The sequence below is a fragment of the Acomys minous genome (genome assembly GCF_964271855.1).
Source record: "Acomys minous genome assembly, chromosome: 14".
Lineage (NCBI taxonomy): Eukaryota > Metazoa > Chordata > Mammalia > Rodentia > Muridae > Acomys > Acomys minous.
This window is the reverse complement of record NC_140496.1, coordinates 5,426,420-5,440,921: the sequence shown is the minus strand read 5'-3', so window position 1 is coordinate 5,440,921 and position 14,502 is coordinate 5,426,420. Positions and strand designations below refer to the sequence as shown.

The following is a 14,502-nucleotide window of genomic DNA, read 5'->3' as shown; positions in this document are numbered from 1 at the left end:
CTTTGGGTGGGGCTTAGGCAGGGCTCGTGCGGCAAGCGGTTGCCATGGTAATGAGCTCCCAAAGCCGAGTGTGGGTTTTGTGAGTCGGTCGGGTTACTGGGCCCCAAGGCCGCCCGGCCCCGGGCGGCGGGGTCACCTATGGGCCTGTCGAAAAGCAAACCCAAGGAGAAGAAAGGTAAAGGGCGCCGCCTGGCGGCGAGGCCCGCCCACCGAGCCGGCATCGTGGGCTGTAGGTCTAACTGATTGTCCGTGTGTTTCAGTTGAGGAGCCAATGAGCCCCTCCGCCAGTTTAGTTTCAAAGTCTAAGGAGAAAGTAATGGAGAAGGAGAGCAAGCAGCCTGACAAGGAAACCTTGAATCATCCTGTCGACAGCATGCTGTTCACAGCAGGGACAGCCAAGCACTCAAGGCCTTCCTCTTCCTCTGAAGGTAGGAGACCCGAGGAGACCCGCTCTGGCAAGGCATCAGGGATGGGCCCCCCGTTTCTAAGACTAACGAGACAGGAGGCAAATACTCAGGATTCGTGGTGCAGTGAGGTCAACAAGAGCCCAGGCAAGCGTGTTAGTGTGAGTCCAGTCTAGGCTCTAGTAGGAACTTCAAGGGCATCTTGTGTATTTGGAGACCCTGTTTCAGAAGGAAAAAGTTTTAAGAAGAAACTTCCTGAGTGATCTGTACAGTGTCCCCAAAGAGGGTTGGGTGACCTCTGGTTCCACTGTGATTCCTTCAACATGTTAGAGCTCGAAACAGAACCTTGGTTGATTATCCAGGCAAGGGTCTGACTCCTGGTCTCCTTCAGCCTGGGCACAAAGGTGGGAGGGCTTCTGAAGCGGAAAGGATCGCCAGGAGACAAAAGCGTTTCTTTTCATACAAATCACACACAGCACTTGGCAGACACCGCAGAGTGATAGTTTGCTGCCAATTTCACTTTTCCTTGAGGCAAACAATTTGGCGTGATTATTCATTTTCTAGTCGCTCAATACCGCCACACCTTTGGTGTGCAATCGCTAGAGATGAGACCACAAAAGCAGGACAAAGCCTGAAGACATAGCCCTCCATCGTGATACCGTCCGGGTTGTGGGAACTAGAGCTGTTAAGTATTTAGAACAAGGAAGGGGTTAGGAGCTTCTTCTGACCAGTATGAAAACAGAACCCTGGGGGTGGGGGTGGGGTCTACCCCAGTCTCATTGCTGTAATGTGGCGGGAACCAGGGAGCATTTCAGAAAGATTAGAGGTGGAAAGCGTGGAACCTCTCAGGCGAGAAAAAAGATGGGCCCAGGCGCAGGCGTGGGCTGTGCTGCGTGGTGCGGCACAGCAGGAGGCAGTTTAAAATCCAGGCGCTGGGCCCCAGAAAAAGGTCTAGCCTTGGAACCTAGGGGCCTATCGCTTGAGGATAGATAAAGGCTACAGCAAAGGCTGGGAGGTATATGTGATACTTACCCCTGGGGTGCTTTTAGCTGATCACAGAAAAGCCAACTAAACAAGATCTTAGCACCAAGTGATCTGACATCTCACCAAGGAAGGCTCAGAGATGGCATCCACTCTGAGTACACAACAGCATGGCACTGGCATCAAGGACTCTGCCACTGTGCCACCTTCAGTGTCTGGAATGTTTTCCTTCACAGTGCCTGGAAGGCTGAAGGTGTTATGGGCTCACATGACCACGCTGACTCTTAAGAGGTTTTGGGTCTTGCTTGCTATTGGCAAGGAAACCTTTCTGAGGTCGGCTTCACCTTGGCCTAATTTGGGGTCAGCTCTCCATTTATAAAGTGCCCGAGGAGCCTTAATGTATCAGAGTAGACAAGGCCTTTGCCAGCAAGGAACTACCCATTTGAAAGCCACCTGTAGCACCTGTCACACAGCGTCACATGAGGAGATGAGGAGACACCAGGCGAGGATGATGTTAAGAAAGATAATGGAGCAAGCTCAGCAGCCACCAGGAGCAAGCCACTGGCACATGCGACCCTGGAGGGACCCTCAGGACGTGATTTCAAGGAAGCCAGGTGTAAATGCCCATCTCTGTCATGACTTCCTTGTCTGAAATGCCTCGAACTCACCTCAGTCCTTTCTCTTCAGCTCCCCAAGAACTCGTATTGCACTAATGAGCTGTCGTGTCGTGTGTGAGCAGGCTGCGCATGCAGTTGTACTGCTGGCTTCTCAGGAGATTGAGGCAGTCACACCCCGAGTTCTCAGAGCCCTGGGGAGGGCTAGGGCTGTAGCTCAGCTGGGAGAGTGTCTTCCGTGCAGAAGCACTGCATAAAAGCAGGTGTTGGTAGGCTAGGCCTGTCATCTTAACACTTGAGGCAGAGGGAGCATGAGTTCCAGGGAAGCTGTCATTACATGATGTGTTGGAGTCCAGCCAGGGCCACAGGAGACCCTGTCTCAAAATAAGAGTGGGGCTGGAGCATGGGCTCAGCGGTTAAGAGTCCTTGCTGTTTCTGCAGAGGGCCAGGGTTCACAGCCATTTGTAACTCCAATTCCAGGGGGCCAGTGTCCTCTTCTGACCTCTGTGGTCACCAGATTTGCACGTGGTACACATACATACATACATACATGCAGACTGGCCCATGATTGCCCACCTGTGAAGCTGAGGCTCTGTGATGCATTGTAGTGGAGTTGGACCTTTGAACAGTAGATAGATGATGGTAGGGTCCTGCCTTTGAGGCTTTACAACCTGATGCAGCACTTGCTGCCCAGATAAGTCTTCAGAGGACGCAGCCCCAAATCATCCAGCTCACCTACCTGTGAGGCCTCAGGTGGGCTCTGCAGGCAAGCCTGTCCTGAGCTCCTGACCCACATCGGTGGGAATGCGTTTCTAGTTTTAAGCTGCCAGGGTTTGGAGTTGGTTGTTACACAACGGTAATAGGCCAATGGGTCAGCGGTGGAAGGGAGAGGAAGTTCGTCTCTCAGTTACAGAGCTGCTGTCATCCCGGAACCCTGACGGCCAAGGCCTGTGAGCTGCACACTAAAACCCTGTCTTAAAAAAAAACAACAACAACAACAACTCAAGAGCTGGAGAGATGGCTCAGAGGTTAAGAGCCCTGGCTGCCCTTCCAGAGGTCCTGAGTTCAGTTCTCAGCAGCCACATGCTGGCTCACAACCATCTGTAATGTGATCTGATGCCCGCTTCTGGCCTGCAGGTGTACATGCAGGCAGAGTACTGTGTGTATAATAATCGTTTAAAAAAAAAAAAACATGGCAGCCTGTAGATGGGGCGTATTATGCTACACATATTATATCTGTATGCTTAAGTTTTTCTTTTTTTTAAAGATTTATTTATACATATGAGCATTCTATTTGCATGTATGCCTATATGACCATCAGATCATGGTATAGATCGTTGTTTTTGTTTTTTCTTTTTTTTGGTTTTTCAAGTATTAGAGATCGGGCTGGAGAGATGGCTCAGAGGTTAAGACCACTACCTGTTCTTCCAAAGGTCTTGAGTTCGATTCCCAGCAACTAAATGGTGGCTCACAATCATGTATAAAGAGATCTGGTGCCCTCTTCTGGTGTGCAGGTGTACATACAGACAGAGCGCTGTATACACAATAAATAAATAAATAGTATAGGTCATTGTAAGCCCACATGAGATTTCTGGAATTGAACTCAGGACTCTGGAAGAGCAGCCAATGCTCATAACCACTGAGCCATCTCTCCAGCCCAAACTGGGTCATCTTAACAGAATCAGTTTGGATCTTAGGTAATAATAAGGAATTGACTCTTGATGGAGTTTAGCTCAGTGGCAGAACAGTTGCCTAGCATGCTGAAGGCCCTGGCTTCCGTCTCCAGCACCATTCAAAACCAAAACCAAAATGCGCTGAGTAAAAAGCGACAACCCCCAAAGTTTCACATTCTGTGACTCCCTTAGGAACAGTTTCCAGATGGCAAAATCATACAGATGGAGAACAGACTTGTTTGCCAGGTGTTTGGGGCAAGGGAACAAGGAGAACAAATGTGACCCAAAGGGCCATCAGGAAGCAGTCTCTGGTGGAAGAGTCCTGCATCTCGTTCAGATGGAGCTGCTACCTGTACATGGATGGGCATGTGTCTGTACACTCGCTGGACCAGTGTCAACTTCCTGGTATTGATGTGCTAATGTAAGATGCTACCACTGGAGAAACTGGGTAAAGGGAGTATGGAACCACTTCTTGCTGCTTTTGTAACTGTCTGAATGTATGAGTATTTTAAAAAATAAAAAATTTAAAAATATACAATGTTATAATTTCTGTTGTTGTCTTTTTGGTTTTTAGAGACAGGGTCTCTCTGTGTAGCCTTGGCTGTCCTGGACTCGCTTTGTAGACCAGGCTGGCCTCAAACTCACAGCGATCCGCCTGCCTCTGCCTCCCTGTGCTGAGATTAAAGGCGTGCATCACCATGCCTGGTTTACAATGTTATAACTTAATTATAGTCCAGTATAAGAAAAACAGAAGCCAGGCATGGTGGTACATGCCTTTAATCCCAGCACTCAGAGACAGAGGCAGGCAGATCGCTGTGAGTTCGAGGCCAGTCTGGTCTACAAAGCGAGTCCAGGATAGCCAAGGCTACACAGAGAGATCCTGTCTCAGGAAAAAAAAAAAGTCGGGCTTTGGGGAAGCTGGGAGATGGCTCAGCAGTTAAGAGCATGGGCTGCTCTTCCAGAGAACCAGAGCTCAATCTCCAGCCTCCACATGGCCTCCTGCAACTGTAATTGCAGCCGTGCCCTCTCTGGCTTCTGGGGGTACGCATCCAGGCAAAATAAGCATACACCTAAAGTTATTTATTTATTTATTTATTTATTTATTTTTGGGTTTTTTTGAGACAGGGTTTCTCTGTGTAGCCTTGACTGTCCTGGGCTCTCTTTGTAGACCAGGCTGGCCTCGAACGCTCAGCGATCCCAAGTGCTGGGATAAAAGGCTACCTCACCATGCCTGGCTACATGCACGTAAATGTAAAAAAGAAGTTGAGTGGAGGTTGAATGGAGTTTGGTAGTGACCTCTAATGAGGAACAGGCAGGCCTGGTGTAAATGGCGAGCTCCAGGCCAGCCAGGGTACGTAGTAAGAACTTGTGTCAGAAAACACAACAGAGTGAAGGCTGAGTTTGTGGCTCGGTTGGTGGACCACTAGCTCGGGTCCATCACCAGCTCTACGTAGAGCATTCCTGGTGCTGATGTGTGTAGTCCCAGCTCTTGGGAGGTAGGAGGAGGATCCTAAGTTCAACTCATTGAATTTTATTTCTCAGGCTGGAGAGATGGTTAAGAGCACAGGCTGCTCTTCCAGAGGTCCTGAGTTCAAATCCCACTGACCGCGTGTTGGCTTACCACCATCTGTAATAGAATCTGATTCCCTCTTCTGGTGTGCACGAAAACAGAGCGCTTATATACATACAATAAATAATTCTTTTTTAAGAAAGATTTTATTTCTCAGTGAGGAGCATCTTTCTAAACCTTGAATGAAAGAAAGACATTGCTAAGAGATACTGAAGGATGTGATCCCACTTGACTGTAGTACAGCACCTGTGATCTCAGCAGCTGGGGGACAGAGGCAGGAGAAATCTCTTGACTTCAGGCCAGCTGTGAGTAGATCCTGTCTCAACAAAATGTGTGTGCACGCGCGTGCGCACACACACACACACACACACACACATCACAAAAAAATCTCTCCAAATACTCTGGACATTATGAAATTCTTTCAGCCATAACATCAGCCCAGGCCACATAATGACCCCACTTCCAAAAAAGTTAAAAGCAATATATATGAGAGGCCAGGGTAACATCTCAAATATCAGATCAGGTACTCTGAGACACTATAGGAATTGAGCTCAGGACCTTTAGAAGAGCAGCCAGTGCTCTTAACCTGTGAGCCAGCTCTCCAGCCCCCTGACAATATCTTTCTTTTCTTTTTGTTTTTGTTTGTTTGTTTTGAGACTGAGTTTCTCTTGTAGTCCTGGCTGTCCTGGACTCTTGTAGACCAGACTGATCTCGAACTCACAAAGATCCACCTGCTTCTGCCTCCCTGAGGTCTGGGGTTAAAGGTACGTGCCACCACACCTGGCTGGGTTTTGTGTTTTTGAGACAGGGATTCTCCGTGTAGCCCTGGCTGTCCTGGAACTCACTTTGTAGACCAGTCTGGCCTCAAACTCAGATATCCGCCCACCTCTATCTCCTGAGTGCTGGAATTAAAGGCGTGCACTACCACCACCTGGCTAGAAGTACCTACCTTTCTTGAAGGTGGTTTGACAGTGTGATACAACTTCTAAATCTCTGTCCTCTGCTGAACAACCTTGTGTGATCTTTCCCTGAGTAGGGTAGGACTTGCCCAAAGGAAGAGATGTGGTTTCTGTGCCTAGGTTTTTAGTTGACTTTAACTTAGTCAGAATGGAGATTATCTGGTTGTACCCAATCTAACCACAGAAGCCTTTAAAGAGTCACAAACTGGTGGGCAGGGCATGCCCAGCAGAGGCAGGTGATCTCTGTAAATTTGAGGTCAGCCTGGTCTACGAAGTCAGTCAGGGACAGCCAGGGCTACACACAGAGAAACCCTAGGGCTGGGCAGAAAAGCCATAGACAGAGATGGGGAAGATGGGTAGAGATGCTTGGTGCCAAGCCTGCCCAGCTGAGATAATCCCTGGACCACCAAAGGGAAGGAAGAGAAGCAACAGCTGAATGTTGCCCTCTGACCTGTCCAGCCACAGCATGACCTGTATGCCCCCCAAACACACATGCGCACACAAAATACAACTTTAAATGTTTCTACAAAGTTACAGGCAATCTGGGTGTGGTAGTGCACGCCTGTAATCCTAGCATTCTAGATGCTGAAGCAGGAGGATTCCCATGAGTTTGAAGCCGATGAAGCTACACAGAGAAACCTTCTTCAAACACCAAAACAAACAAGCAGACACAAGCAGTCACAGGCAGAGCTTGTAGGTCTCTGGAAGCTCCAGCAGCCTCTGAGCGTAGCTGTTAGGGAAGTGGGACTTGTGCCACTGAGCCACGAGGAAGCCTGGGCCCTGATCCAATCTGTACATGAGAATGTAGCCTCGGTCCCTGAGTATAATCCTGGCCAACCTGTGCCTGAATTCCTGGGGCACCAAGACTGAGAACTGATAAAAAGCCGCCAGTTTGAAATAATTTGTTATGCAGTGGTGAAGTAGTTCAAGGTGGCATTGTGGCCCAAAAATAAAATGCTTGCCTAGCACTCAGGAGGCCCTGCGATGCACTCCTGGCACAGAGAGACAAAGCGAGGACACACGGGCATGGTGGTGCATGCCTGTGCCGGGACACAGAGGCAGGGATGTTGAAACCAGTTCTAGGCCAGTTGCTGCTACATAGCAAGATCCTGTCTCAAAAACTAAGTAAATAGTGCAGATGCTGTGCTTCAAGGACCCTGGGTCAGTTGTTACATCTACATTCCCAGCGTTCAGGAGGCTGGGACAAGAGACAGCCAGGTCTGTGTGGGTAAGGCCTTGTCTCCAAAACTAGATTAGATAGATAAATAACCCTAATGGTTAGGAGGTAGCTCAACGGTAGAATACTTCCCAGCACATGCATGGCAAAAACAAACAAAACAGAAAAAAAAGAAATACCAGCTGGGTGGTGGTGCACGCCTTTAATCCCAGCACTCGGGAGGCAGAGGCAGACAGATCTCTATGAGTTCGAGGCCAGCCTGGTCTACAAACTGAGGACATCCAAGACTACACAGAGAAACCCTGTCTCAAAAAAACAAAAAAACAAAAAAGAGAAAAAAAGAAAAAAAGAAAAGAAATACCACTACTAGAGAAAAATAACCCTAAAAATGATGCCTGATGTCCTCTCGCTCTGACAGGGTCTCCCTGTGTAGCTTTGGCTACATAGTGATCTGCTTGCCTTTGCCTCCTGAGTGCTGAGATTAAAGATATGTGTGCCATCACACCCAGCACATGTTTCTAAATCAGTAGTTCTCAAACTGTGGGCCTCGACCCTTTGGGGGTAGAATAACATTTTCATAGGGGTAACAACCGATATTAACATTATGACTCATAACGGTAGCAAAGTTACAGTTATGAAGTAACAGCAAAAGTAATGTTATGGTTGGAGGTCACCACAACATGAGGAGCTGCATTAAAGGGGCTGCGTTAGGAAGGTTGAGAACCACTGTTATTATTTATTTATTTATTTATTTTGGTTTTTCAAGACAGGGTTTCTCTGTGTAGCCTTGGCTGTCCTGGACTCGCTTTGTAGACCAGACTGGCCTCAAACTCACAGTGATCCACCTGCCTCTGCCTCCCGAGTGCTGGGATTAAAGGCGTGTGCCACCACGCCCGGCTGAGAACCACTGTTCTAATTGAAGAAATTAGAGCTGGCAAGATAACACAGCATGTTAAGGCACTGACTGCCAAGCCTGAGGGTCCAAATTTTATCCCAGTGACCCACATATCCTCTGACTTCCACACCTGTATACAAACATACATGTAAATCAATGTAAAAAAAATTAAGAGGGCTGGAGAAATGGCTCAGAGGTTAAGAGCACTGTCTGTTCTTCCAAAGGTCCTGAGTTCAATTCCCAGCAACCACGTGGTGGCTCACAACTATCTATAATGGGATATGGTGCCCTCTTCTGGCATACAGACACACATGGGGGCAGAATACTATATAAATAATAAATAAAACCTTCAAAAAAAATTAAGACATACACCTTTAATCCCAGCACTCAAGAGGCAGAGGCAGGTGGATCTCTGTGAGTTTGAGGCCAGCCTGGTTTACAGAGTGAGTCCAGGACAGCCAGGGCTACACAGAGAAACTGTGTCTCGAAAAAACAACAACAAAAAAAACAATTTCCTATGGCCAGACAGTGATGGCACATGCCTTTAATCCCAGCACTTGGGAGGCAGAGGCAGGTGGATCTCTGTGAATTTGAGGCCAGCCTGGACTACAGAGTGAGTTCCAGGACTGCCAGAGCTGTTACACAAACCTTATCTCAGAAAAACAACAACAACAAAAAGTTTTGCCTGCATGTATGCCCAATCACCAGAAGAGGGCACCAGATCTCATTACGGTTGTGAGCCACCATGTAGTTGCTTAACCTCTGAGCCTTCTCTCCAGCCCTAATTTTCTCTGTGTAGCCTTGAACTCCTGGACTCCCTCTCTGTTAGACCAGGTTGGTCTGAAACTCACAGTGACGTGCCTCTGCTCCCCCCCACCCCCACCCCGAGTACTGGGATTATAGGCGTGTGCCACTACTTCCTGGCCTAGACACACATTAGTACACATAGAAATCTCATAAAACACAAAACTAAAACCATGGGTTTCATTGTTTTGTTTAAAAAGAAAAGAGAGAGAGAGAGAGAGAGAGAGAGAGAGAGAGAGAGAGAGAGAGAGAGAGAGAGAGCCCTGATGAAAGTGTTATGAGGCAGGGAACCTCCACAACTGCCCTCAAGTTGACTTGGTGTTGGCCGTCTACTGAATGGCCTTATTGGTGGCCTGTATTTCCAGTGAGACTCCGCTGGAGAAAACTAGTTTTTCATTTGCAAGCAGGTATCAGTTGAGATAGATTCTGAGTTAAGGATGTGGCTGTGTCTACTCTCGGCTCTGGGACCTCCAATGGCTCTGTGCGCGCTGTCACAGGCTGTGCGCGCTGTCACAGGCTCTGTGCGCTGTCACAGGCTCTGTGCGCTGTCACAGGCTCTGTGTACTGTCACAGGCTCTGTGCACACTGTCACAGGCTCTGTGCGCTGCCACAGGCTCTGTGCGGGCATATGTGCATTGGTCCTGCTGTGTTTACAAGGCCGTGTTTCCTTGGTGGTCTCCATCCTCTCTGGCCCTTACGGTCTTTCTGCCTCCTCTTTTGCAGGGTTCTCTGAGCCTTAAAGGGGGGCATTTGGAGGATGAATGTTGCAGTGTCTTTCACTCTCTGCACATTGTCTGGCTGTCTCTGTATTTATTCCAGTTTGCTGCAGGAAGACGCTTCTCTGAAGATAAATGAGCAAGGCTGATCTCGGAGTAGAGCAGAATGTTTCCTGCCCTGTGCTTTAGGAGGACAGTAGTATTTGATTTTCCCCCTAGATTCCTGGCCCGTGTAGTCTCAGGTTCTTGGCGACCAGAGCAGTGTCGGGAATGGGTTCCATCTCATGGAGTGCGGCTTAGATCCAGCCAGATAGAGGCTGGTTACTTCTTGAGCAATGTGGCACTATTGCACTAGCTCTTCACGCAGGTCACCGTTGTTGGTCAAATTGTCTCCTGCATAGTTAGTGTTCACTTTTCTCCTTCAGTCCTGTGCAGAGCACTATCCAGTCCCATGAAGAGCTAACGGGGCTCACGGCTTCAGGCAGGCACACACCAGCTTGACTTCTCCATGTCTAATTTTCTTGATTGATTGACTGCTACAGGGTCTTACTATGTTTCCCTGGCTGGCCTGGAGCTCTGTGTAGACCACGGTGTCCTTGAACTCATGGAGTGCCTCTTGTGTCTGCTTCTCAGGTGCTGGGGTTACAGAGGGGTGTACTGCCACAAATTTTTTTTTTTTTGTTTCTTGAGACAGGGTTTCTCTGTGTAGCCTTCACTGTCACGGACTTGCTTTGTAGACCAGGCTGGACTCAAACTCACAGCGATCCACCTGCCTCTGCCTCCCAAGTGCTGGGATTAAAGGCGTGTGCCACCACGCCCTGCATAACCAGCCATTTTTGTTGATATGATTTTGTATGGTGAGAGTTGATCTTATGTATGCTCAGGGTGCATTGTACCAGTGAATATTTTGATATACTCCTCCCTGGCCTGGAACTCTCTATGTACACCAAGACGGCCTTGAACTGGTAGTGGGCTGCCTGCCTTTGCTTTCCCCAAGTTCTTGGACAAAAGGTGTGCGCCACCACACTCCTGGATTAACATGTTTTTTGTTTGTTTGTTTTTTGTTTTTGTCTTTTTAAGACATGGCCTCTCTACCTAGTTCTGTTTAACTTGTAACTCACTATGTAAATCAAGCTACCTTCAGACTGCCAGATCCATCTCCCTCTGCCTCCCAAGGGCTGGGGTTACAAGCATGCAGCACCACACCTGTTTTTTTTTTAAAGATTTATTTATTTATTGTAATATGTATTGATTATGTATACAGTGCTCTTGCCTGCATGTACACCTGCACACCAGAAGAGGGCACCAGATCTCATTATAGATGGTTATGAGCCACCATATGGTTGCTAGGAATTGAACTCAGCACCTTTGGAAGAGCAGTCAGTGCTCTTAACATCTGAGCCATTTCCCCAGCTCCTGGTGTTTTATTTTTAATTGAAAGCACTCACAGCTTTTTAAATTGTCTTAATATGTTTCACTATATACCTTTTATAGTCAATGGGAATAGCAAACCTGATAATTTGACATTAATGTTAAATATGATGAAGTGTAATTTTTGATTTAACGATAAAAAGGAAGGGCACTGTGCTGCCTAGTATAGGTCATGGGTGATCTGAGAGTGCTTAAGATAAGTTGGCTTCAGGCTGGAGAGATGGCTAGAGGTTAAAAGCACTGGCTGCTCTTCCTCTTTAGGAAGTTCAGATTCTAATTGAATTCCCAGAAACCACATGGTGGCTCATAACCATCTATAATGTTATCTGGTGCCCTCTCTGGCCTGCAGGTGTACATGCAAGCATAACACTGTATACATAATAATAAATAAATCTTAAAAAAAAAAAAAAGATAAGACCGGATGTGGTCCCACACGCCTTTAATTCCAGTACTTGGGAGGTAGAGGCAGGTGGATCGCTGTGAGTTTGAGGCTGGCCTGGTCTGCAAAGTGAGTCCAGGATAGCCAGGGCTACACAGAGAAACCCTGTCTCGGGAGGGGGCGGGGAAGATTCAGGAGAATGTACTATCCCGTATTTGTTGCCCTGAAGCTGTCCTGCAGCTCATGAAGTTTAGCATCTCCTCTGACTCTTCCTGGCAGGGCATATCCAGTGCTCATAGCCCGTCCCTCTGAGCTGTGTATGTTTGAGTGTTGGAATCTCACCAGGACAGTTTGTTTTGTTTTTCTCTTGCTGGCCACCAATCTGTTTCCTTTACTGTGAGCAAAGACAGGCCATGTTTTCATTATGGAAGAAGTTCCCACACACCCACTAAATGGATCGATGTTTTCTTCCCTCTAGACAAACCTGATACAAAATCAAAGGCATCCAAGAAGAGAAGTGTCATTCCGCAGATCATCATCACCCATGCCTCAAACGAGACACTAATCAGCTATGATGTCCCTGACAGTGACGAACAGAGGACCATCCGGGAGCACGCTGACTGGGGCCCTTACTACCGACACAGAAGCCCCAGCACGATAGCAGCCTATGAGGCACACAGCACAGAATAAATGAGAGCGCCCTGGAGCTGTGATGGTTTACTGCGCCCAGAGTGTCAGCTAACTGAAAGAAGGGCCAGTCTCCTGTGCTGGAGCTCAACGCCCTCCTCCAGGCTTGGCCGTCCTCTGTCCCAGCCAGCATCGGCTTGATGGGGGAGAGTGGCTGGCCCAGAGAGGAAATCTGGAGGCCCTGAGGGTCTCACTGGCACATGTGTGTGTTGGAAATAGCCAGCTGTGGGGTGCTAGACAAGGGGACGCCGCTCACACTGTGACTCAGGAGGGCATTTAAAATCCTCTCCACAAGCCGGGCGTGGTGGCTCACACCTTTAATCCCAGCAACTAGGGAGGCAGAGGCAGGCAGATCTCTGTGAGTTTGAGGACAACCTGGTCTACACAGCGAGTCCAGGACAGCCAAGGCTACACAGAGAAACCCTGTCTAGGAAAAACCAAAACCAAAACCAAACCAAACAGACAAAAATCCTCTTTACTCTTTTGCTTCTGAAGGTGTGGTGGAAACACTTGCAAGTTAGTCAGTGGCATGCTCCTGAGTCTGGGCAAGGCCAGTGAAGGTGTGGTGGAAACACTTGCAAGTTAGTCAGTGGCATGCTCCTGAGTCTGGGCAAGGCCAGTGAAGGTGTGGTGGAAACACTTGCAAGTTAGTCAGTGGCATGCTCCTGAGTCTGGGCAAGGCCAGTGAAGGTGTGGTGGAAACACTTGCAAGTTAGTCAGTGGCATGCTCCTGAGTCTGGGCAAGGCCAGTGTGAGAACTCACTGGTAAGATGAAGACAGAGAGGCCTCAGGGCTGGTGGGGTCCTAGCTTTGTCGTATTAACGACTCAAGAGAATGTAGTGTGTCATTGAGCTGAGGAGGGCGCAGGGCGCTCAGAAGGAGGGCGCAGGGTGCCTAGGCCTTTGGCGGCAGCCCATGGGTGTTCTTTTCTTTTCTGGACCTATGGATGAATGGTCTTGACAGCGGAGGGCCACTAGGAATGCCAAACATTGCTGTGTAGGACAGCTGCTCAGCTTACTCCCCCGTCATGAGCAAGCTTCAGGTCAAGTGTGTCTTGAGAGAATGCCCTGGCCAGCATCATTTCTCACTTGTGGCCTAGCAGCAGTCTATTATCTTCACTAATTGCAATATTGGTTGGCCTCTGTGAGCTAGCTAAAGCAGACACAGCGGTGTCCCTCAGGGTCGCAAATAGCCTCCTCCTGTGCTAGAGCGAGGGGATCTGTTGCCCACTGCACATGCCAGCAGGTTCTAATATTTATATCAGACCATCTACTATATGTAATAAATGCTACCTTATCTAGTACATACTTGCAGGCTTGACAAGTGTACACACACACACACACACACACACACACACACTTGCAAGTGTAGTGCTAAGGAGTGAGCCTAGGACTTTACACAGTGCTAGGCAGGTACTCTACCATTGAGCACGGTTGTTTTTGTAAGACTTATTTGTTTGTTTACTTATAATTTATGTATTTATATATAATGTATACAATGCTGTGGCTGCATGTACACCTGCAGGCCAGAAGAGGACGTTAGATCACATTATAGATAGTAGTGAGCTACCATGTGGTTGCTGGGAATTGTTGTTTTATGTTTTTAAAATTTTATTTAATGTATATGAGTGCCCTATCTGCATGTACACCTGCAGGCCAAAAGAGGGCATTAGAGGGTATAGATGGTTGTGAGCCACCATGTGGTTGCTGGGAATTGAACTCATGACCTCAGGAAGAGCAGACAGTGCTCTTAACCGCTGAGCCATCTCTCCAGCCTGCATGTTTGTTTTTTAAAGACAGGAACAGGGTCTCATGTCCAATCTAGTCTGGACTGGAACTGACCATATAGCCCAGAGCTGCCTTGAACTCACAGCCATCTTCCGACCTCAGGAGCCCGGCTGCTGGGATTACAGGGGTGTGACAATATGCCCAGACAAAAACTGAATTTAGACACCCCCCCCCTCCTCCTCCTCGCTCTGATTACAGGGATTACAGGCATGTGCCGCCCCGTCCAAACACCAACTACATCCTGTTTAGCATTGACCTAAGTATAGTGCCCACGTGGGCCTGGGCGCTGGGCACTTGGCAGCAGGGACATTCACTTCGCTAATCTATACAAACCCTCCACGGGTTAGAGGCAAATGGTGTTCTGCGCTCCGTTACACAGTACACTTGTTGAGTGTAGCCTTGCAAAACCTCGTGGGCTAGAGTTG

The 14,502-nt window shown here is 48.3% G+C and overlaps 1 protein-coding gene across 1 annotated transcript; it reads left to right on the top strand.

Annotated features, from left to right (window-relative positions):
- The first annotated feature begins 2 nt into the window (after positions 1-2).
- Positions 3-12,309, top strand: SPATA33 (spermatogenesis associated 33). The gene is made up of 3 exons (XM_084757878.1): positions 3-175; positions 261-428; positions 12,082-12,309. Exons 1-3 carry the CDS (start codon positions 139-141, stop codon positions 12,291-12,293), a joined length of 417 nt encoding a protein of 138 aa, XP_084614004.1. The 5' UTR covers positions 3-138; the 3' UTR covers positions 12,294-12,309.
- Positions 12,310-14,502: the final 2,193 nt, after the last annotated feature.